The sequence below is a fragment of the Lagenorhynchus albirostris genome, chromosome 11, assembly GCF_949774975.1.
Source record: "Lagenorhynchus albirostris chromosome 11, mLagAlb1.1, whole genome shotgun sequence".
NCBI classification, from domain to species: domain Eukaryota; kingdom Metazoa; phylum Chordata; class Mammalia; order Artiodactyla; family Delphinidae; genus Lagenorhynchus; species Lagenorhynchus albirostris.
This window is the reverse complement of record NC_083105.1, coordinates 24991881-25017069: the sequence shown is the minus strand read 5'-3', so window position 1 is coordinate 25017069 and position 25189 is coordinate 24991881. Positions and strand designations below refer to the sequence as shown.

At 35.4% G+C, this 25189-nt stretch overlaps 1 protein-coding gene across 9 annotated transcripts in view; it reads right to left on the bottom strand.

The window, feature by feature from the left end:
* The window catches only part of CDK17 (cyclin dependent kinase 17), a 97078-nt gene that overhangs the window by 5807 nt on the left and 66082 nt on the right, over positions 1 to 25189 (bottom strand). For 7 of the 9 annotated variants that reach the window (XM_060164852.1, XM_060164856.1, XM_060164853.1 and 4 more), the window contains exons 6-13: positions 14794 to 14850; positions 13703 to 13817; positions 12601 to 12695; positions 11993 to 12055; positions 9613 to 9736; positions 4852 to 4972; positions 2741 to 2838; positions 2131 to 2236 (exon numbers count right to left, since the gene is read on the bottom strand). In XM_060164852.1, coding sequence (XP_060020835.1) covers positions 2131 to 2236; positions 2741 to 2838; positions 4852 to 4972; positions 9613 to 9736; positions 11993 to 12055; positions 12601 to 12695; positions 13703 to 13817; positions 14794 to 14850 — 779 coding nt within the window. Of the gene's footprint in view, positions 1 to 1139; positions 1581 to 2130; positions 2237 to 2740; positions 2839 to 4851; positions 4973 to 9612; positions 9737 to 11992; positions 12056 to 12600; positions 12696 to 13702; positions 13818 to 14793; positions 14851 to 25189 lie in introns of those variants that run through there. The other 2 variants (XM_060164857.1, XM_060164851.1) reach the window with 2 other exon arrangements.

Genomic DNA, 25189 nt, shown 5'->3' with positions numbered 1-25189 from the left:
CCTTAGAAGATTTATCTTGCCACTTGTTTAAGAAGAAACCACAAATAACTGGGCATCAACTCAAATGTTCAATATTCAAGAGTTAGATTATTAAAACTATAGAATTTTTAAAAATCACCATTTTGTCTCAAAACAAAATAACCTCTATTATTGAAAAAGCTTCAGTAAACTAGATCTGTTTTCATAGTGTTTCAGTGAAGGCAAGAGTACAAAAGCATCATTTTCCTATTATACAGGTGAAAACAAACAGATAAGTGACCCCAAAATATATCACTGTGGTTCAAGATAAACAGAGATGAGTCATTCAACAAACTTTTACAGGGCAGTTGGCTGAGCATTGGGTACTACAAGCTATAAAATTCAATTTAAATATGCCTCAATAACTTTATAAAACTTCATTAAAAAGGGATACAAAACCAATCAGATGGTCAATAAAGACAGATAATTACAAGGATGAAATTAATAAAATAGGGAGTAGAGGGTTTAGGGGTTATTTTAATGAGAAAATCTCTTGATCAGAAATCACTAATTCTACCTTGCACTGACTTTCACTGGCAAAAGTCCAATTATGGGGAAAAAAAAAAATCCCCCCCTTCCCCCCTAGTGCTTAGTCGGTACTGTGGATGCTGTGGCGTAGAAATTCTACAGAGTCTTCTAATCCTTTGCAGTTTGCCATTCTGACAAATAACCAGAACTCCTTGGCCATAGAAAAGCTAGGTGCTAAGGTCATAAAGAATGTGCTTTAAAGAGCTGCAACCTTTTACACTGGACATTACAACATATATACATATGTATACATATATATATGTTGTAATGTCCAGTGTAAAAAAATATATATATATATGACAAAAATAGGATTTATGCTATTTGGGAGAGACACATACAAAAAGTCTAACACATTATTCTTCCTAAGAAAGTCTAATTAGAATATTCTTAGTTGCTATAGTGACAAGAGCATCAATTCACATAAAAACTTTCAAAATATTTTTGGTACCAGAATGTTTTTACTATTCTTCCCTATCTTGAGAATAAATGGAACTAGAGTGAGTGTGTTATGTTGTGAGCTATGTGAAACAACGAAAGAGATATTGGCCTTATTTGGTATCCTGGTGCCCTTCTCATTTTTATTTTTTCTTAAAGATGAAAAAATACAGTCAAAGGGGTTATTCTATGTTACTTATTGAAAATGTAATACATTCCATAAGTAAATATGTTGTGAAAAAAATTTTTTAAATAAATATTTATTTATTTTTGGCTGGGTTGGGTCTTCGTTGCTGCACGTGGGCTTTCTCTAGTTGCAGTGCACGGGCTTCTCATTGCAGTCGCTTCTCTTGTTGCGGAGCATGGGCTCTAGGCACGTGGGTTTCAGTAGTTGTGGCATTTAAGCTCAGTAGTTGTGGCTCACAGGCTCAGTAGTTGTGGTGCATGGGCTTAGTTGTTCTGTGGCATGTGGGATCTTCCCGGACCAGGGCTCAAACTCATGTCCCCTGCATTGGCAGGCAGACTCCCAACCACTGCACCACCAGGGAAGTCCCCTGACTCAAACTGTAATGGGAATCTTGGATGGATCTGAGGTAGGTCTGAAAAGAAACTTTAATCAGATGGCCAACATATAGGATATGAAGGGTCAGAAAGAGTTTATATTCTTCAAATACAAATTGTCATTCATTGACTGAAATGCTGATGGGTCATCTTGTGTAGGAGTCAAGATTTTACTTATAACACATTCTTAGGTTTTTCTAAGTAAATACATATAGAATAATTGTGTAGACAGCAAAGCAAACTTCATCATGGTCTTCACAGTATTGAATAAGGCATTAATCAATGTCTTCTTTCTGGGAAATGGAACAATCTACATAAGCCCTAGAATTTTATTATATATATTTTATATTCATTTTATTTACAGCTCAATTCTGTGGACTTACATACTTTGGTAGTTCTTGCTCACTGAATTATAAAATTAATATGACACAGGAAGGAAGAAATTAAATCCTAAAATATTTAAGGACTGTGTATGTGTATCACATATTTTCCCATGAATCCTTACTGTGGCTAATGTTTCAAGAGACTAAAAAAAAAAAAAAGATGAGTTCCCCCCCTTTCACTTAAAGAGGAAAAAAAAAAAAATACCTGGGTGCATGGTTAATTAGAGGCTGTGGTTTATATTTTGGAAAGTTGTAGTTCTTGAACTCATCATTTGAAGAAACACCTGGCCAAGTTTCCTGAGATGGAGTTCCTGAATTTAAAAATATATATATTTATAAATATATAGAAATTTTTATACAGGCAAATACATATAAATAGGGAGAACTAAGAAAGCGTCTTAAAGAACAATTTATATTTAGTAGATAATTTGATTATTTCAACTGAAACTAAAAAGATAGAAATAGTAATCATACAGACTTTTTTTTTTGGACTAAGCAATGATGCCATAAAAATGTTGTCTAATTGACACCTAAGCTAAAATATTTCCTAATAATGTGCTAAAAGTCAATTTTTAATAATATTTCTCTTCTCTGTTCTTCCATACAATCATTATTGCAAAGGTAGAACTTGGTAAATAAAAAGCAGAAGTTATCTAGAAGGATCTATCTTTATTGTAATTATGCTCATTATAATTCTTATAACATCTATTTATGTTAGTCTCAGTATCAAATTTATAAATATATTTTTTAAAGATATAGTCTTATCTAGCTACTCAATTATACGTAACAAATCACTGGGAAGAGAGTTCTGTTACCTAGCAGTCGGAAAATTAAGTGCAGTTCATCTTCCACAGTTGATCCTGGAAACAGAGGTCTTCCAGAAGCCATTTCAAAGAAAATGCAACCAACACCCCTATAACATGTAGCATTAAAAAAAAAAAGAAAAAAAAAAGATGAGCAAACCATTTATTTATTATTAAGCACAAGAATCTTTTCCTTAAGGTTGCCTCTCTGGAGAATTTTGTACTAGCCTGCTAGAAAATCTGCAGAGATTTTTCTTCAGATCCAACTAAACTAATTTCTTAACATTTACCCTATTTGTCTCAACTTCCATACTGCCTTATCCATTTTCTCCACTTAAAATGTCCAGCCCTCCTCTGCATGATCCTTGAAGAACACCACTAACAATGGCTAATAGTGATATAAAGGTTACTACGTATTAGGCAGTGGTTAGCAGGGCTAGGGAGAAGCAAGTATTTCAAGATGTTTTTATGCAGGAAGCAGAGACGGAACACACAGATGCAGAGTGAAGAGTGTGTGAGTGTGAGTGACAGCGAGAGTGAGAGTGAGAGAGCGAGAGGGAGAGAGTTAAGAGAAGGAAGAGAAATGGATAGAGGCTCGCTAATAGATACTGTCTTCTAGGATCTGTGTGAATACATATGAGTTTAAGACACAGTCCTTCTTTTAAAGGGCTCACAATCTAGCAATTATATAATAATTTTATATTTTAAATGTTATACAGAAGATTAAATAATGGAGCCACTATGGAAAACAGTATGGTGGTTACTTAAAAAAAATGTAAAATAGAATTACCATACGATCCAGCAATTCTACTTCTAAGTAGAAAAAGAATTGAAAGCAGTGACTCAAAGAGATATTTGCATCTACAACATGGGTGAACCTTGAAGACATTTATGCTAAGTAAAATAAACCAGTCACAAAAAAACAAATACAGTATGATTTCACTCATGAGATACTTAGAAAAGTCAAATTCACAGACACAGAAAGGAGAATGGTGGAGGGAGAGGGTAATGGGGAGTTACTATTTAGTAAGTACACAGCTTCAGTTTGCAAGATGGAAAAATTCTGTAGACTGATGGTGGTGACGCTTGAACAGCAATGTAAATGTACTTAATGCCAGAGAACTGTACACATAAAATGGTTAAAATGGTAAATTTGGTTGTATATATTTTTCTACAATTTAAAAAAGTTTATAAAAGAAAGAAATGTTACATTAATACAAAAATTAATTATATAAATGTTCAACCCAAGACAAAACAGAACGAAGTATATGATTTATCACTATACGAAGAGTGCAAGCAATAAGTATAACCACAGTTCAGAGGAAGGAATTACCACAGCAGGCTAGGTTATATTCAGAAAGGATTTATGAAAAACTATGTTTTGAAGGCCCTAGGCACAGGCCCCAGTTATAGAAAAAGAGCAGGCATTCCAGATGGGTGAACTAGTATGAACACAAGCACAAAGGTGGGAAAACCCAGGCTATTTATGAAATATAGTGAGTAGCCACTTGGCTAAAAGGAAACGTTTGTGGAGAATAGTCTGAAATAAACTGAAAAAGGTAGTTTAGAGACATTTTATGAAGATCAAGTATCAGATTGAAGAACTGTACCTTATTCTATAGGTAATAAATGGGGAAGCAGCAAACATGTTTAAATAAAGGAGTGTCATGATCAAAGTGCTATGTGAGGAAGACGCCTATGGTATTTTTTCAATATTATTTTTAGATCAACTTAAAGCAAGTGGGTTTTGGTGAATATTAAATGATGATAAAAATAAATTTTGTCTTAAATTACTATGTACCAGACACTCTTCAAAGTGCTTTACATACATTAGCTCATTTGGTCTTAACATTATCCACAAAACAGCCTTTTAAAGTAGTTATTGTTACTATTCCCATTTCCTTAAATGAGGAAACTGAGGCACAGGCCAATAATTTCAGTAAGGTTATCGTATAGCTATAAGTGGTTGAACTGGTATTTAAACCTAGGTGATCTTACTTGCCAGAACTCTTAATCGTTGCTTATATTTTATCTCCTTAAAGCCAAATATCTATCGGTATGCCCTGTGTTAATGGCTACATTCTTTCAAAATTATAAATGGCAGTAAATCTGCATATATTTACCACATGTCAATCTGTGTTGAGTACTCTGAGGAACCGAGAAGCACATCAGGCGGCCGGTACCACAGTGTGACAACTTCATTTGAGTAGGTCTTTGTGGGAACTGACTTGGCTCTGGCTAGTCCTTCACAGGGAAAAGAGAACAATTAAGAAATAGCTGGAATGCATTTCCCAGTCCATATTCTCACCATGACTCCAGTCACAAGGATGCCTGAGATGGCTACTCTATACCTTTTTGAGGCTTAACAAAATTAGTTTTATGAATTTTTTTTTTGAGTGTGTGTGGTCTTGGGTCAGCAAATCCTATTATTTATTAAACTAAATAATAATAATTCCACATTCAGAGACCATGCTTACTTTTATGAGTGAATGCACCTGGTACAGTATCTGGGCTAATCAAAACTTAAGATACCCTCCTTCTATCCACGAATTATTATGCCAAGATTATTTCCTACTTGGATTTAAGTTAATGCAAAACAGGCCAATGACATTTGTCACCTTTTAACCTGATTCCAACTTCCATTTGCTATATCAGTTCTTACCAAAAACCATGAAGTTACTGGTTCATGATCCTGTTAAGTTTTATTGACAATTCCCTTGCAGAAGTTTATATTTAGAGAAAGTTTCCTTGGAATAAACTACAATGTCATTCTGTACTTTCTAAGTTTTAAGTTACATGGTTAATTTTAAAATAAGGTGAACCTCACTGTCTTTGGATACTAATTGCTGTAGATGATGTAAAACACGAACCATTCCTTTGCCAATTTAATATGAAATTCACTGATTATCTAGAAATAAAGGCAAGAGTTCACAACTTTATCTCTTGAGCCACTGGCGTTAAGAGAGTTGCTTTTATTACCTCTACGCCTCCAGATTCTGATCACCTAAAGAAGTAACTTTAAAAGATATATGAAGAAATATAAATTTATTTTAACATACAGTTTATTTCAAACAACAAGGAATAATTAATTTTTAGGCTGTGATTTCTGTTGTGTGTAACTATTGTATCTGATTAAAATATTAAATAAGAAAAATGTAATAAAAGGATGATTCAATACTTTGTTAAACTGGATAAAGTCACCCAAATGAAACCAGAAATTTAAAAAATTAGGCAGTACTCATACTATTTTCATTAAGTATAAGGGCTAAAGGAAGTAACTGAAACAATGTTGACACTGTTTTATTACAGGTTTTACTCTACCATTCCAACTTGGTAAAATAAATTCAACAAATTTCGGTAATTAGCAAATGGAAGCAGCTTTCTGATTTCTCTTCCTGATGTAATACTGGGTTATATGGGGGAAAGGACAAGGCTGCAAGTTGCTAATGCTATACATATAACATCAAAGCAATTGCAGTTATAGTTTCCTCAGTACCTTATACTCCATCTCCTGAGAGAATTCTAAACTATGATGCTTGCTCATACAGCCTTCTGATTCAGTTCACAATTAGATTTGCAATTTTGGCATGAAATGAAATACACAGTAATTTCTTCCAAACCAAATTAATTGTGATACGGTATTATTATATAAACCATTTTCTATTATTAATGAAAATGTCTATTTATATTAATACTTCCCTGACCACAGGAAAAGTAGGTCAGAGATCAAGAACAATTTGTTGTAAAATAGTCATACGACTCTCCCTTACTTGTGTCCGAAGTATACTTACTATGAAACCAATAAAAAAATAAATAACTAAAAGCAACAGAGACAAAATTCATTGTACCATCTCATGGAATAATTAGATTTTCCTGTTGGCCGGTGGACAGATAAAATTTGCTTGGCTTGGTTTGTAGAGGTAAAAAGTAAAATTCAAAGCACTCATAGTATTCCCCTACCAAAAGTACATTTTTGATGGCTTTTGCTATTCTTTTTGCATATCTTATAGCTAAGCAGGGGTTCTCCATCACTGCCATTCATTTGGGGATTAAGGAATAAGGAGCAGTAAATGCAGCCTGGCCAAAAAAATTTAAAAGGGGGGCGGGGAAAGAGAGAAAGAGAATAACAATTACTAGGAAAATAACGTAAACTATGCCCTAGAGACTCTATGTAAGCATATGGAAATGACTTATAATTTCTCATTTAGACTCATGTGACCTACCCAATTCCTTTTAAATAGCAACCTACCTTTCAAACAAATGGAAAAGTGTTAAATGAATAAAAGTATAGGAATTTTCAGAACAAATTCACCACTTAATAACAGTGAATTTTTAATCTGTTACTAACAGAGTAATACTTGAAACACTAATATTTATCACATTAATGAAATATTCCAAAAGTAAAACTACTATAATCACTTATGAAAAATGATAAATACTAACTACGAAAAACTGCATGGGCTTTTAAAAACTAACTTCTGTTACAGTACTCAAACTCTCAGAATGTGGAATATTAAAAAAAACACAAAAAAACAAAGTTACTATATGGAGTTCCTTCAATATGAAAAAGTTTACTCCCTAGAAGCCAAAAACATGTAATTTTATTTCACCATTCTAGTCCCTTATAACTGGATTAGCTAAAGAGAGACAGACAGACAGCTACTAATTAAATTATTAAGCATATAAATAAATACAAAGCATGGTGGCAGGGACGTCCCTGGTGGTGCAGTGGTTAAGAATCTGCCTGCCAATGCAGGGGACATGGGTTTGATCCCTAGTCCAGGAAGATCCCACATGCTGCGGAGCAACTAAGCCCATGCGCCACAACCATTGAGCCTGTGGTCTAGAGCCCGTGAGCCACAACTACTGAAACCCATGCTCCTAGGGCCTGCGCTCTGCAACAAGAGATGCCACTGCAATGGGAAGCCCGCGCACCACAACGAAGAGTAGCCCCTGCTCGCTGCAACTAGAGAAAGCCCGCACAGCAATGAAGACCCAACGCAGTCAAATGAATAAATTAAATTTTAAAATAAATAAATAAATAAAACTATTTTTTTTAAAAAAGCATGGTGGCAGGCATATTAAAGGAATCCCTTTCAGTAATGACATTTAAACTCTTTAGTCTCAGGACCCTTTTTAGGCTCTTAAAAATTACTGAGGATCCAAAGAGCTTTTATCTATGTAGATTATATTTACTGATATTTGCATATTAGAAAAACAGAAAAATCTAAAACTTCTTCCTTAAAAACACCATTTATATGTTAACATGAGTATTTTTATGAAAAATATTTTTTCCAAAATAAAATAAAAATTAGTATGAATGTCCTTGTTTTACATTTTTGTAGTCTATTTTAATAGAAGACAGTTGGATTCTCCTTTTGCATTCAATCTGTTGGGATGTTTCTTTGACTGCAGTTATATATAAAGAGAATCAGGTTTCACACGGATGCGAAATTGGAAAGAAGAGCATTTTAATAGCCTTTCTGATAACTGTGCATATACTTTTTTGATACTGCATCAAAATTAGAAAATATTTAGCTTCTTAAAGATTATATGGTTACTTGGAACTATATCAATCAACTTCTAATACTTTTGCTACATTAAAATTCACTGGTCTATCCTGCACTTTAAATGGATATTTTACCTATGCATGATTCTGTAATACCATGCATTGGTCATCTGGAAAATACTGGTTCTCTAGGCTATTCAGATATTACAAATGTTTACACATTTCTTTAGCATATCAAAAAAAATCATATTTGTTAATGTCACCACTGATCTCACCAGAAAAGTCTTCAAGTACTGGGAAGCTATCAAATTCAAAATGGCAGATCCAGGGCTTCCCTGGTGGCACAGTGGTTGAGAGTCCGCCTAGCTGATACAGGGGACACGGGTTCGTGCCCGGGTCCGGGAAGATCCCACATGCCGCGGAGCGGCTGGGCCAGTGAGCCATGGCCACTGGGCCTGCGCGTCCGGAGCCTGTGCTCCGCAACAGGAGGAGGCCACAGCAGTGAGAGGTCCGCGTACCGCCAAAAAAAAAAAAAAAGGCACATCCAAATTTCCAAAATCTAATTTTTGCTTGAAAACTCGAATTTTACTGTTGTCAAGAAATACTTTCACAGTTGTTTTCCTTGAAATGGTAAGGCTCACTTCATTCATTTTTTAAGAAAGCATCTGCCAAATACCTAAGTCTGAGTAACCACAGTTTGTCTATTGGTCATTTTTTTCAAGTAAAAATGATACTTCTTAAGATAAAAAGGTGGGCTAGTTCAGTTTCCACTCATATAATTACACAAGCACTTTTCCTTGAAGTAACCATAGTATTTGTGTGTGCAGCAAATGTGTTTTATGTATATTTCCCATTTCATCACACAAAATACTAAAAAGACACCTACTCAAAAATGGAGATTTAATAAAATTTAATAAATTTTACTGCTTCATCTGATACCTCTTAAAAAGTGTTTTCCTACAAGTGTATAGTGGTGAAGAATACAATGGCTACTAAGTATAATTTGGTGTGAGTGCCTTGATTTACACTAAGGGTACCAGTAGCTTTATCCCTTCTTACTTTTGGATAATCAACGCAAATATTAACACAGTGAAGAGGGCAAGTAAACTTTCAGTATCATTTTGAGAATATATTATACCTTTGGAGATCCCCTGAAAGGGTCTCAGGATGCTTAGGGGTCTATGGACCATACCTGAGAACCAATGCCTTCTAGCATTCACTAATATAACTCACCACCAAAATTTTCAAATATTTTATTCCATGAGCTACAGAGAACACTTCCAAACCCACATAAAAGCAATCATGCAGTGTCAATGGTTGTTCTTTTAAACTTAAACACCTGGAACTATTTATAAATATCTCATACATTCCATACCAAAATCTGCTAGCTTTAATTCTCCTTTTTCATTAATGAGGAGGTTCTGTGGTTTTAAGTCTCGGTGTAACACCTTTCTTCTGTGGCAATATGCCAAACCACGTAGAATTTGGTATAAAAACAGCTACGGAAACAAAAAATAGAAATTAGTCTTATAGATAATAAGATATACTTTGGTATAAGTTATGGTAAACAGAAAAGCAACTGGCCTAGAACAGTAAGAGAAAAAAAAAAGGAACCACATCCTTTTCCTTACATACCTGTTGTCTGAATTTTACAATTTACTGTTCTATTTGAACCATCTACGTATTTTTTTAGAGTGAACAAAGCGAAATGAAACTTTGTCTTAGTAGCAATAGTTCACTTGTTACTGAAAATGACTTTAAATAAATGTACCTCATAAATTTACAGGCCTACTAATTAGGCTTACAGTTTAATTATGAAATTCTGGCAAAACAAACAACCTTCTACCATTACCCCACCCTACTCCCCCCAAAAAAAACTAATGTGGGGCAACGTCTTTAAAATAAGGCAATGGAATTGGTGGTTTTATGAACATTCTGAGATGTCAAACAGAATGGTGTTGCATAGCTCTGGCAAATTATGTGCTATAAAAATAACCTAAAATAACCTAAACCAGCTTCTATCACCCACCTTCTGGGTACTTTACTTTCAGCACCTCCTACTCAGCCTTCAAAATCTGCTATGATTCAGAAAAGGGAATTGGCACTGTAGAGCTCTGAATGGCTCTTTGAGAAAACCAATTCCTATAAGGCTAATGGGAGACTTTTTGTTGTGGATTTTGGTGGAAAAAAGAATATGAAACACTGGAGGTCTCTGATTCTTTGTGGTTAACAAAGAAGAGGATTCAGGATTGTACCCCTGGTTATCTTGAAGGTGAAAAATAGCATTAGAACTTCAAGAATAAGCCAAGGCAGCAGGTGAACAATGGGCCTGAAGAAAATCTAATTAGCAGTTTCTACACTCTACATATTCATGTGTTTTGAAAACTCTTAAATTACTATTTCCAAATATTTCCGTTACTTTCTATGTTTGAAAAAATATAAGGGGCTAGTTAAACACAGACTAAAATACTCTACAACTTAAGCCAGGAATGTAAACCTGGCTTAAGACATACAAACTTCTCAAATTTTTGTCAAATTATGATGATTAAGGACAATTTTCTTTCTAAATTACTGCTAATATGAAAGCAGGAAAAACAACATAAAAGCCACAAACAAAAATAAACACAAATGAGATTCAGTACACCTTGCAAAACAAAATGTGAAATATGATGAAAACAATTCTCATAGAAAATATATGGAAAGAGACTTAAAGCCCTATTCTAAAATTCTTAGCAATGTGTTACCCATGTGTTTTGAACTGTCTTTTACTAAAAGAAACTGGCTCTCCTTTATACCAAACTTAACTTAAAAGTATATAAGTTTAAAGTTACTACCTACAGAATTGGAACTGTCTCAAAAATACAGCTGGGACAGCCTACTTCCAGAACAGTTTCTCACAAACTGTTGACTATGTTTGGATAAATAAATCTTTGCTATATTTGGAGTATATCAGGTCAAAGAAACCTACTGTAAGAACACAACTGTATCAAAGGTTTTCATTTGATTTTACTTTTACTCTTGGGTTTCATCTGGGACTATTATACCAAACTTTTCTAGCATTACTTGCATCTTTAGATATTTTTCACATAAGAAAACATGTAATTATGTTACTTTTCCTCCTGACAGTACAGAATGGTATTTCCAGTCTAGTATTCATAATACCTATGCAGGTTCCTGGCCTTACTCATTAGATTAGTACCCTGAAAAGTTGTTCTATAATTAAATACCATTCTAAATACTTTAGGGGAGTTTGCCATATAAAGGAGGCCCTTTGCAGAATGCACTAATCATTTTCATTGATCTTAAACATTTGGATTTTGATATAATAGGCATGTCATTTTCTTTTTAAGCAGAATATACCTATAAATGTATTCTACATATATCTAAGAGAATCAATGTTATAATGTGAAAGGAAATTGTCAAAAGTTTTTATTTTTGTTTTTTTTTGGAGCAGAGAAAGGTTTATTGCAGAGCCAAGCAAGGAGCAAGGGTAGCTCGTGCTCAAAATCCTCAAACTCCTCAAAAGTACTTTTTAAAACTTTTTAAATGAAGTAGTTCTATAAAAAGGTCTGATTCTAAGAAATACTATAGTGTAGTAAACAGAAGTTCTGAGTAAATATGTTCAGAGGACAATAACCTATTTAAAATGCCTAACAGAAAATTCTGAAGCATATTTCATACGTAATGTAGTTCATCTATGCTTAAGTGTTTGTCTGTACTTTAAATAAAATTTAAAATGACACACTAAAGCATACCTTAACATTGTGCATACTCATGATGTTTCCACAGTCATCCATGTACTGTTTTAGATCTTTATCCTGAAAAAATACAGCACTTTACTATGTGATACATAGTTTTGAGAAGGCATGACTGATTTACTTAATAGTGTTTAGTTTAAAAAAAATTTGGGGGGGGGGGGGCTTCCCTGGTGGCGCAGTGGTTGAGAGTCTGCCTGCCAATGCAGGGGACACAGGTTCATGCCCTGGTCCGGGAAGATCCCACATGCTGCGGAAAGGCTAGGCCCGTGAGCCATGGCCGCTGAGCCTGCGCGTCCGGAGCCTGTGCTCCGCAATGGGAGAGGCCACAACAGTGAGAGGCCCGTGTACCACAAAAAAAAAAAAATTTATTTTAATTGAAGTATAGTTGATTTACAATGTTGTGTTAGTGTCTGGTGTAAAGCAAAGTGATTCAGCTATAAATACATATATATATATACATATTCTTTTTCAGAAAAATAAGTTGTTTTTTGAGGAAAGATACTGAATGCACCACACATAATTTAATTAAATACTAATAACAATAATGTCCCCGGGGCTGTTAAAAAATCCAATTTGCTATGTTTTATCATTTAGTAAATGCTTACCAGATACTCAAAGACCAGAGTCAAAGATTTATCTGTGTGAACAATGTCATGTAGCGTTACTATATTTGCATGTTTTAGATCCTTTAATAGTGAAACTGCAAAACAAAAAAGAAAGCCAATTACTTAATCTGTGGTAGCCAGTCTTTTTAAAAAAAATCCTAAGTTTAACATATGAATGATTGAGTTTAGGAGTCTCTTAAATTTAAAACAATAATCCACCAAAGGAATTTGTAGTAGAAATTTTAATAGAATCAATTTTTTCTTTTCTTTTATGGTTCTGGGTTTGATATTTTTAATTCTTAAATTATCCTCAGGGGTTTCCCTGGTGGCGCAGTGGTTGAGAGTCCGCCTGCCGATGCAGGGGACATGGTTTCGTGCCCCGGTCTGGGAGGATCCCACATGCTGTGGAGCGGCTGGGCCCCATGGGCCATGGCCGCTGGACCTGCGCGTCCGGAGCCTGTGCTCCACAGCGGGAGAGGCCACAACAGTAAGAGGCCCACATACCGCAAAAAAAAAAAAAAATTATCAATATTACATTAATACTCTCCATGACATCTTTTTTTCTCAAATGTTAACTTATTGAGACTTCTAGGATTAATTTAGACATAAAGTCCAAGGTACCTTTTTTTCCTTCAAATTGCTTGTCAGTTGCCTCAAACTATTTTCTGGATAATCTTTTTAAAAAAAATCGTACCATTATATAAATATATTTACATCCTGTATATACTATTTATAGTTAGCTTTCCCCCATGCACCAATATATAACATTTCCCAATGTCAAATATTTGTCTGTGACAACAATCTTTAATGACTTCATAGTACTTCATTATAAGCAGTACAATAATATATCTAATTCCTTTTATTAAATCTTTCAGCTTTAGCTATTGCTTCCCCCCCCTCCCCCCAGGGCCTTGTTTTACTGTATTCTTTCTCCTCAATGAGATGCCATAAGCTGTAGTGGCATATATTTTCCAGTCATGTACTATTTCTATATCTGAGCTCCTGTGCTTACAAAAAATGAACTCTTATTACATAGCTTTGGTTTTAAAATATTCTATATAAATTTCATAATACATTCTGCTCACAAAAGTACAAATTATACCTTCTCTTATTGCTGTGCAGGGTGCACCTTCTTCATGTTCCAACCGGATCTCTTTCAATGCCACCAAATTCTCTGTCAATTTACTTCTTCCTTTATATACTGTTGCATATGTACCCTACAAAATATATTTTTGAAAGACACATCAAAAATATCATGAGTCTATCTATATCATCTACACAATAAAGAGCCCTAACTAAATTTCTAATTTCTAAGCATGTGTTAAATTCTATCTTGCAAGGAAAACCCCACCATGATTAATCTTGGTTTTCCTATAGCTAAGAGGACTTTCAGTTCCATACACACGGCTTCCTTACTCTTACAACCCTACAGAGTGCTTCAAAGGTATGAAAACATAGGGAGAATATTTAATTTACTTTTTGTGCTTCGTATTAGATTAATAACTGAATCAATAGATTTGGAATCAAAGGTACTTTAACTGCAATGGTATGTGGAGATTAAGCACAGTAAGTGAAAACTGAAAATTTAACTAACATATTATGAAACTTTACCCGTTTTCAGACTTTTCAGAATCTTTGTATGCTAGAGCTCTCCTTTAAAAAACAAATATATTCTATAGATTTCTTCTATCATTTCCAGGATAGTTCTCAAACTCCCTTAAGGCCTCCCTAGTAACTAATTCTATTATTTTCTTCTCACTTTCTCACTCTGGGAGGTAGACCATTTCAAAATTAGTCAGTACTAGTAGCAACTTCAAGAAAACCAAGGTCTTATGGGTCAAGAATTTCCTTAACCTTTAATGAGATGTGTCTTTAACCTTAAAGATAGTATTTTGATTTTTCACAAGTTTGAACACATGCAATTTCCCACATGATGGCACAAAGAATACCAGGAAGCTAACTAACAAATAAATGTCTATTTTGTTACCAAGAAAGCACAATATTTTATGCTTCAATATCAGGTTATAAGGCTATTAAAAAAACTCATTTCTTCTCACACGGATGGGATGATATCAAGAATTAAAGGTATTTTCCTTTTAACATTCTGTTGCTTTTTCAGAACAAGATATAATCTTTTAGATGATGAACAAGAAAAAAATGCACCTTACATGTTTGAAATAAGTATTAACTTACCTCTCCAAGCTTTTCCAATTTGATGTAGGTTTCCATTTTTCCAAACCCAATTTCTGACTGAAAGCAAACAATTATAAATTTAGTATTCTTAAAATTTCAATTCATCACTGCCTCAATTTCTGAAACTCTCCTGCTCTGAGGAGTGTCTTGGAATAGAAAAATCTGATTATAATTAAATTGTTGAACATCTGTCAAATTTTAAAATAAATTTTAAAAACTGGAATATTCAAAGGTTCAAAACTATCAAAGTTCACAATTAAAGTTGTCACCCCATCTTTTACATAGATCGAGTAACAGTCTGCTATAGGGACTTCCCTAGTGGCACAGTGGTTAAGAATCCACCTGCCAATGCAGGAGACACAGGCTCGATCCCTGGTCAGGGAAGACCCCACATGCCACAGAGCAACTAAGCCTGTGTGCCACAACTACTGAGCCTGTGCTCTAGAGCACACAAGCCACAACTACTGAGCCCGCATGCTGCAGCTACTGAAGCCCGTGCACCTAGAGCCCATGCTCCGCAACAAGAGAAGCTACCACAGTGAGAAGCCCACGCACCACAACGAAGAGTAGCCCCCACTCCCACAACTAGAGAAAGCCTGCACACAGCAACAAAGACCCAACACAGCCAAAAATAAATAAAAACAAACAAACAAAAAACATTCTGCTATTATCAAAACTACAATGAGGTATCTATCACCTAACACTGATCAGAATGGGCATCATCAAAACATCTACAAACAATAAATGCTGGAGAGGGTGTGGAGGAAAGGGAACCCTCTTGCACTGTTGGTGGGAATGTAAATTGATACAGCCACTATGGAAAACAGTATGGAGGTTCCTTAAAAAACTAAAGATAGAATTACCATATGATCCAGCTACTGGGCATATACCCAGAGAAAACCGTAATTCAAAATGATACACATACCACGATGTTCACAGTGGCACTATTTACAATAGTCAGGACATGGAAGCAACCTAAATGTCCATCAACAGAGGAATGGGTAAAGAAGATGTGGTACATATATACACAATGGAATATTACTCAGCCGTAAAAAGGAACAAAACTAGGTCATTTGTAGAGATGTGGATGGACCTAGAGAGTGTCATACAGAGTGAAATAAGTCAGAAAGAGAAAAACAAATATCATATATTAACGCATATATGTGGAATCTAGAAAAATGGTACAGATGAACCGGTTTGCAAGGCAGAAATAGAGGCTCAGATGTAGAGAACACCGTATGGACACCAAGAGGGGAAAGGGGGCCGGGGGTGGGTGATGAATTGGGAAATTGGAATTGACATATATACACTAATATGTATAAAATAGATAACTAATAAGAACCTGTTGTATAAAAATAAAAAAGAGAAAAACAAATATATATTAATGCATATATGTGGAATCTAGAAAAATGGTATAGATTACCTTATTTGCAAAGCAGAAACAGAGACAGAGACGTAGAGAACAAATGTATGGATACCAAGGGGGAAAGGGGTGGGGTGGGAAGAAATGAGATTAGGATTGATACATATACACTACTGATACTATGTATAAAATAGACAAGTGAGGGGACCATACTGTATAGCACAGGGAACTCTACTTAATGCACTGTGGTGTCCTAAATGGGAGGGAAATCCAAAAGGGAGGGGAATATACGTATATGTATGGCTGATTCATTCTGCTGTGCAGTAGAAACTAACACAACATTGTAAAGCAACTATACTCCAATAAAAATTAATTAGAAAAAATTCTGCTATGAAAAAATTTTGTCCTATTTTAAGATCCTGAAATTTTAAGATACCACAGGCATTTTAAGATACTAAAGAATTTTATAAAAGGTAACTACATGATTTTCTTTTTAACAACACTGCAAAATAAATAATTTTCCTACATATTTTCCTTCACCAATCTTTGTGTTCCCTAGGAAGGCCTGCAAAAAACAAAATACTATTTATTTCAGGTTTTCCCACCAAAATATAACAAAAAAGACAACTGCAAGTCATACTCTATTATGAATCAGGAAATGGCTAACACAGAAGAAGCAATATAAACCTAAATCAGTCCCCTCCATCCCCAAAAAAGGGGTTTAAAAGTAAGTTCTTAAAGCCATTGCTTTTAAACCTTGAGATTGTTTGACTACTTTCTATGGAGTCAATAAATGAGATAGATGGAATACTCAAATATGTAATGGAAACCCAGTATTTAAAAACTAAAAACAAACAGAACAAAAAACCCTAACACAAAAGATTTAGGAAAAAAAGAAAAAACAAAGTGATAAAAATTTAGGGATTGAGAGCAGAAATCGGGGGGAAAAAAGTTAAACAGAGGAGAAGAATAAGAATTTTCTTAAACTGCTTTCTAGTAACCCTTTGTAGATAGTGCAAAAGGCAATAATAATCTAAAAATTCACTTCTCACTTTAGAGTGATACTAATGCCCTTAAATAAACAGCCAGTGAAGGGAATAATGTTCTTTTATATATAACCTCAGCTCTCAAAGGTGTATAAATAAGGCTGGATCATTAAATACTATGTTTTAGTCAAATTCTGGAGGTTATACACAATTTTTTCTGGAGGTGTTGAATAAAATAAAAATGATACTTGACAATTAATATTTGACTTAACATCTCTCACCACTTGGAACAAAAGGATAAACTGCCCCAACCTGAATGGCCAGAAGTAGCAGAGGCCTCTCAAAGGAACTGTTTCTATCCTTTTGTTACAAGGATATGTATCCATTTAAAAGCCATGCAGGGACTTCCCTGGTGGTGCAGTGGTTAAGAATCCGCCTGCCAATGCAGGGGACACAGGTTCGAGCCCTGGTCCGGGAAGATTCCACAGGCTGCAGAGTAACTAAGCCCGTGCGCCACAACTACTGAGGCTGCACTCTACTGAGCCCTCGTGCAACAACTACTGAAGCCTGCGTGCCTAGAGCCTGTGCTCCACAATGAGAAGCCACTGCAATAAAAAGCACACATACTGCAACAAAGAGTAGCCCTCAGATCACCCCAAATAGAGAAAGCCCATGTGCAGCAATGAAGATCCAACACAGCCTAAAATAAATAAATTAAATAAATAAATTAAAAATAAAATAAAATAAAAGTCATGAGGAAAACTGCATATCTAATAGTACTTAATTCAATTTTGGAAAACTAATGAAAACTGTGGTCACAGGCAGTATTACTGAATGACTGAAAAATTGCTTCTTTCTGCACTCTTAAAGACTTTTCTCTATATATGGTATTTTTTTTTAAAAAATTAATTAGGGCTTCCCTGGTGGCACAGTGGTTGAGAGTCCGCCTGCCAATGCAGGGGACGCGGGTTCGTGCCCGAGTCCGGGAATATCCCACATGCCGCGGAGCGGCTGGGCCCGTGAGCCACGGCCGCTGAGCCTGCGCGTCCGGAGCCTGTGCTCCGCAACGCGAGAGGCCACAACAGTGAGAGCCGCGCGTACCGCAAAAAAAAAAATAAAAAAAAAATAAAAAAGTGAGATTTTGGAACCATCATGCACCATCCACCCATGTACTATCTTATATATGACTCACAGATATTAAGTCCTTGCCTTCTATTATCAATAATTATACAGAATGATAAGGTAAAACTACACTAGACAACACCTGCTAAATACAAATGGAGTTTTTTATTTTAATATGGAAAATGTGGCAAATAGCCCACCATCTGGTGCATGAGAACCTGATTCTGAATAACCTTTTGACTTTGCATGTTTTTTTGGGGACACCTTTTTTTTTTTTTTTTGCAGTATGTGGGCCTCTCACTGTTGTGGCCTCTCCCATTACGGAGCACAGGCTCCGGATGCGCAGGCTGAGCGGCCATGGCTCATGGGCCCAGCCGCTCCGTGGCATGTGGGATCTTCCCGGACCGGGGCACGAACCCGTGTCTCCTGCATCGGCAGGTGGCCTCTCAACCACTGCGCCACCAGGGAAGCCCTGCATGTTTTTATAGTCTATTTACATATTATCTTAACACTTAAAAAAAGGTTAATTACCAAGGTCACACAAACTATGATAGAATATGTTTATTTTCTTATACCTACCTCTAGAATTCAGGTGATTAAATTCACAAACATGGAACTATTCTGCCATGAATTTTAAGTCTTATATCACATTTCTTTATGAAGGAAAAAAGAACTATATTTAAAGAATAAATGGAAACTAGTAAGAACAAAATAATAAACATCCCCCCAAAAAATATAATAAAAATGTCATTATCTGTAACAATAAGAAGCACATAGAAAAATATAACTACAAGCTAGGAACTTTTTTGTTTATTTTTTGGCTACGTTGCGTGGCTTGTGGGATCTTAGTTCCCTGACCAGGAATTGAACCTGTGCCCTCAGCAGTGAAAGCACAGAGTCCTAACCACTGGACCACCAGGGAATTCCTGGGAACTTTTTCTTATCAGGAGTTGGGAAATTTTCTTATTCATTCTTTTACCTTAAGTGAATAAATACTAGCATGCCCTTAAAAGATCAAGTACACTTTGGTCCAATGGTGACTATGACAAAAATGCTGAGATTTGCTTTAAAGAGTGTATAAATGAACTATAAATTCAAGATTATAAAGATAAAAATGTTGTAGAGATTTACTGTATCATATGAAGTATATAAAGAATAAACTGTAAGAGATGCATCAAAAATTAACACTACAAAGAGTCACTCTTCAAAGAATGAAACTTAGTGAGATCATTAATATATGCTGAAAGTCTGCTTTTTAAAAAGAAGGTAAATACTGGAATTATCTGCCACAACCCAATTCAGAGTAAGTGTACCCACCTCACAACATTTTAATGATTCCCAACCTTTAGGATTTATTACATCCAAATATTACTTACTGAATCTTTATATGGAATTTCTAGAAAATTTTGCTTGCATTTTTATCTGCTGAACATGACAAGATTAACAATAGATATAATGACTAGCTTGTTGACACGCTCTCCTACGGAAATTATTCAGAGGACAAAGGACAAAGCTCATTTATTCAATATTTACCAAGCACAATACTAGGTACTGGGGATATAGTGAAGAAGACAGATATGATTCCTGCTTTCATAAGTTCACAATCTAGACTGAGTTCCATCCTAGATTACTTTAGAATATTTTTAAAGTCTCATATAAACAGAAATAACAGCTAAAGGAATGGAACAGTAAGCTTTGCATTTTAATACAACATAAACATTTCCTTAATTCTGCTTTCCAAACAAAGATAATTTTTTTCTCATACTTCATTGCTCTAAGAGAATACTTGGCTTTTTGGAAAACCAAGCAAATTCCTGTTCAATCAGCTCTTGTACCATAAGCACATGAAAATTAAACAAAAATATAATTTATAATAGCCAGATTCCTATAATTCAGGGTAACTTGTAAGTAGCATCGAGTATTATGGGGTATTTCTTGATTACTTTGGCTCTGGCAATATAATCACTCTATCAAAGTTATAAAGATGTATTAACATGCTGGCAATGCAGTTCTAATTGAGTTTCAAAACAACTGAAATACATGCAAAAGTTCTATAGATGCCATTCTAAAAGTGAATGTGTATATAAGAAACACTGGGGCCAAAGGGAGATTTTTCAAACACCCATTTCCCTCCTTGTGAGATTTACCGAGTTACTGTTACTGACAGAAATGTGTTCTTAGATATGTGGGGGGCAGAAAAGAGACTGAGAATCTCTATTCTACTTGATCATTTGTCTTGCAAAAATGTGCTGTCATCATCATCATACTACCACCTTAACCCTGACCATAATATGCCAAAGGTAAATTAAGTTGTGGGTGGACTTTGAACCTCACTTCCACACCACATAATATATTTATTATTTCTGAGAGACATCAGGACTTGATACCCTATTTTCTCACCTATTCTTAGAAACAAGGACTACATATGATATATATTGGTAAAGTCATGAATGAGGAATCCAAAACTCATTGTTTAGGAAGAGGCAGATTCTTAAAATGTGTATAACTTAAACTTCAATAAAATGAGACAAACTTTCATGCACAGACTTAGTCTACTAAAGCTGCACTTAACACTCTCAGAAAACTTCCACGGGGCATGCCATCACTGTAAGTGCAACAATGCTCTAACAAATCACTATCTGCCTATGGGCTTTCCCACTAGTCTAATGTTTAACTCAGTATGTTAAGAGTCAGAATATTCCATTTCTTATCAACTATAAATGAATATTAAATAACACTTCACCAATCTAATAACCAATATCTTTAATATGAGATAGAATGACTAAATGTAATGTGTTCTGGATGGGATCCTGGGGAAAAAAGATATTAGTGGAAAACTAGGGAAATTTGAACAAAGTACAGAGTTTAGTTAATAGTAATGTACCAATATTGGTTTCCTTAGTTGTGAAAAATGTACTAAACTAATGTAAAATGTTAATAACAGGGGTAACTGAGTATGTGGTATATGGGAACTCTCTATATGATCTTTTAAATTTTTCTGTAAATCTATAACTACTCTAAAATAAAAAAACTTATTTAAATAAAAAGTCAATAGAAAGGATTCAGCAAGAGAGGGAGACTAACTATACCTGAGTGTACAGGAATAACAAATACTCTAAGCATCCTGAGGAGATGGGATAGGAAGAAGGACAATTCCTCAATATTGAAGAAAGGAAAGAGAAGAATTAGTGTAATTCAGAAAATGAGAGGGTTTCTGGTTAGTGGCTTCTCTCTTCTTTGTCATGTAGTGGGAGAGGTCATCTGCTTAGAGAGGGGAAGAATTAACCAGAGAAATACAATAGGGCAGCCAAGTGATACTGAGAATCCAACTGAGGCTGATGATCATAAATTCATAGAAGAACCAATCAGCCCTATTTTATGTCTTTCTCTACCAGAAATGAACTCTCTGACTGGTTTCTTATTTCCTACTCAAACAAAGGATTTATTTTATTTTTACTACCCTACTTATAATATACTGCTATTGAAAACAAAAAAACAAAGTTTTATCCTTTTAGAAAGACAAAATTTTATATTTTGTCTTGTAAAACGTATTTTTTTTAGATAAAGAGTATATCATCCATGGAAACATGAGCTCTAACAAATGTGAAGAATATTTTTCTTTTCCCATCTCCTTTCCATGCATTCCCTAATCCTTCCCCTTCACATATAAACCTAGGGTATTGAAGAATAATTTTCTAATATACTTCAAAGAAACCATGGCTTTAGTAAAGTAGATAGATAATGAAAAGGATGAATCAGTAGAAACCCAGAACAGAGCTGGCATGATTAATCTGAAATCTATAAGCCATTTCAGATCAAAAAGCAAGGGAGGTAGGTAGGAACACTCAAGGGAGGTAGGTAGGAACAATAAAAACTCCAGTCACTTAACATTCATTAGAGGGCACTGTTTTCCTTAATTTCATGTACACTGAAAAAGACAGGTCTTAGATGATAGCTTCGGTGATTAAACCATACCTTTAGTCCCAATCTGAAATATTTACTAACTCCAAAACTTAAGTATCGATCTTTAATAAAAATTGATAACCAAAGAATACTTGCAAGCTGGTAATTAAATGACAAAGTTACTTGAATAAAAATGTCTTAAGCAGTGATGCAAAATTATGATGATCATAACCTATACCAAAGTCAAGTTGGTATTACACTTTAACCTTGTTGTATAATGCTGAATGTCAAATAACTACCGATCCTTCTAGAGCCAGCTTAAGCACTATAAGCCTGTGATGTTCAAAGACATTTTACTTGCTGTCTCTGTAATTGTCTCATAGCACTTTATATATACTTCTACCATAGAACTAAAGTCATCCAAAACAGATCCTCACATACACAATCATCTCAATTTATGTCAAAGGTGACACTGCAATGGGGAAAGCTATCCTTTCAATAAGCAGTGCTGGGCTTCCCTGGTGCCGCAGTGGTTGAGAATCTGCCTGCCAATGCAGGACACACGGGTTTGAGCCCTGGTCTGGGAAGATCCCACATGCCGTGGAGCAACGAAGCCCGTGCACCAAAACTACTGAGCCTGTACTCTAGAGCCCGCAAGCCACAACTACTGAGCCTGTACTCTAGAGCCCGCAAGCCACAACTACTGAGGCCCACGTGCCTAGAGCCCGTGCTCCGCAACATGAGAGGCCACTGCAATGAGAAGGTTGCGCACCACAACGAAGAGTGGCCCCCGCTCACCGCAACTAGTGAAAAGCCCGCGCACAGCAACGGACACCCAACGCAGCCAAAAATAAATAAACAAATTTATAAAAAATATATATATATAAAAAAAAATTTTTAAAAATTAGCAGTGCTGGGTCAACTGCTACAGATTGGGAGAAGACATCTGCAAGACATGTAACTGACAAAGGTCCTTTATACAAAATGTACAAAGAATTCCTAACAAACCAATAAGAAAAAGGCAGAAAGTCCAAGAGTAAAGAGATAACAGACTTGAACACTTAATTCAAAGAAGAGGATATCTAAATGGCCAATAAATATTAGAAAGGCGTTCAACTTAAGGCATCAGGAAAATGAAAAAAAAAAAAACCACAATGAGACAGCACTATACACTCACCAGAAAAGTTAAAAACAAATTTTTTTAAAAAGAAGAAACAATATCAGAAAATCTAATGGAGAGGGGCTTCCCTGGTGATGCAGTGGTTAAGAATCCACCTGCCAATGCAGGGGACACGGGTTCAATCCCTGGTCCAGGAAGATCTCACATGCCTAAGCCTGTGCACCGAGCCTGTGCTCTAGAGCCCTCGAGCCACAACTACTGAGCCCACGTGCCACAACTACTGAAGCCCGCGTGCCTAGAGCCCGTGCTCCGCAACGAGAAGCCCGTGCACTGCAACAAAGAGTAGCCCCCACTCGCCACAACTAGAGAAAGCCTGTGCACAGCAACAAAGACCCAACGTAGCCAAAAATGAATAAATAAATAAATTTATTTTAAAAAAAAACTGCATGGAGAGCAACTAGAACTCTCATATACTGGTGATGGCAGTGTAAAATGGTATAATCACTTCAGAAACTATTTTGACAATACCTAGAAGAGCTGAATATATGCATACAATCTGATCCAACAATTCCACTCCTAGATATGCAACCAACAGAAATGCTTACATATGTTAACCGAAACACATGAACAGGAATAGTGATAGAAGCAATATTTGATCATAGCCAAAACTAAAAACTCAAATGTAAACGTCCATCAGCAGAAGACTGGATAAAATATAGCATACTCACACAATGGAATACCATGCAACAAAAAGAACAAATGAATTACATAACCACATGCAATAACCTAAATGAAAAACAAGCACAACACTGAACAAGTCAATCACAAAAGGATATACATTGTGTACATACATAATACATACATAATAGGTAGGATATTTATTGTATACTATATATATAAACTTGTATAAATACACATTTTTATATATTTCAATAAAATGTATTTTAATAATTTGTATATTCATAATTACATAAAGTTCAAAAGTTTAAGAATAATCAGAAAAAGAATATCAAATGCATTTTTTAAATAAATAAGAATGTGTATGTAAATGAGAATAAAGAAGTCTTTCCTGATATTAAAACACTATGAACATAATATGATCAAAACAGTGGGAAAGGGCTTCCCTGGTGGTGCAGTGGTTGAGAATCTGCCTGCCAATGCAGGGGACACGGGTTCGAGCCCTGGCCTGGAAGGATCCCACATGCCGCGGAGCAACTAGGCCCGTGAGCCACAACTACTAAGCCTGCGCGTCTGGAGCCTGTGCTCCGCAACAAGAGTGGCCGCGATAGTGAGAGGCCCGCACACCGTGATGAAGAGTGGCCCCCACTTGCCGCAACTGGAGAAAGTCCTCGCACAGAAACAAAGACCCAACACAGCCAAAAATAAATAGATAGATAGATAGATAGATAAATAAATAAAACAAAAAAACCCTGTAGGTGTGGATGTGTGTGGAAATTTAGAAACATTGCCACTTTCTAGGAAAAAAAAAGTGGGAAACATACGTAAAACTAATCTTTGGCCTTAGAAGGCAGGGATAATGGCTAAAGTTAAGGAAGTGAGGATAGAAAGTGAACAAAGAAGTGGCAGGACAGGTTTTCTGGGATTTTTGGAATTTCATTTATCTGGGTACTTGTTACACAGGTATGTTAACTTTACAAAAATTCATGGAGCTATACAATTATGGCTTATGTACTCTTCTGTATATCTAGTACATATTCTGTACATCTAGCATGTATCAGTAAAATTTACCAAAAAATAAAATATACCTTAAATTCTATTCCAATATAATATCTTTAAACCCTTAGGAAGGGAAAATGACAAAATCCAGAAAGCAACATAATAAACTTTAGCTATTCAACAATTAAATATAAAAATTAATATAAAATCTTTATACCCAGAAAA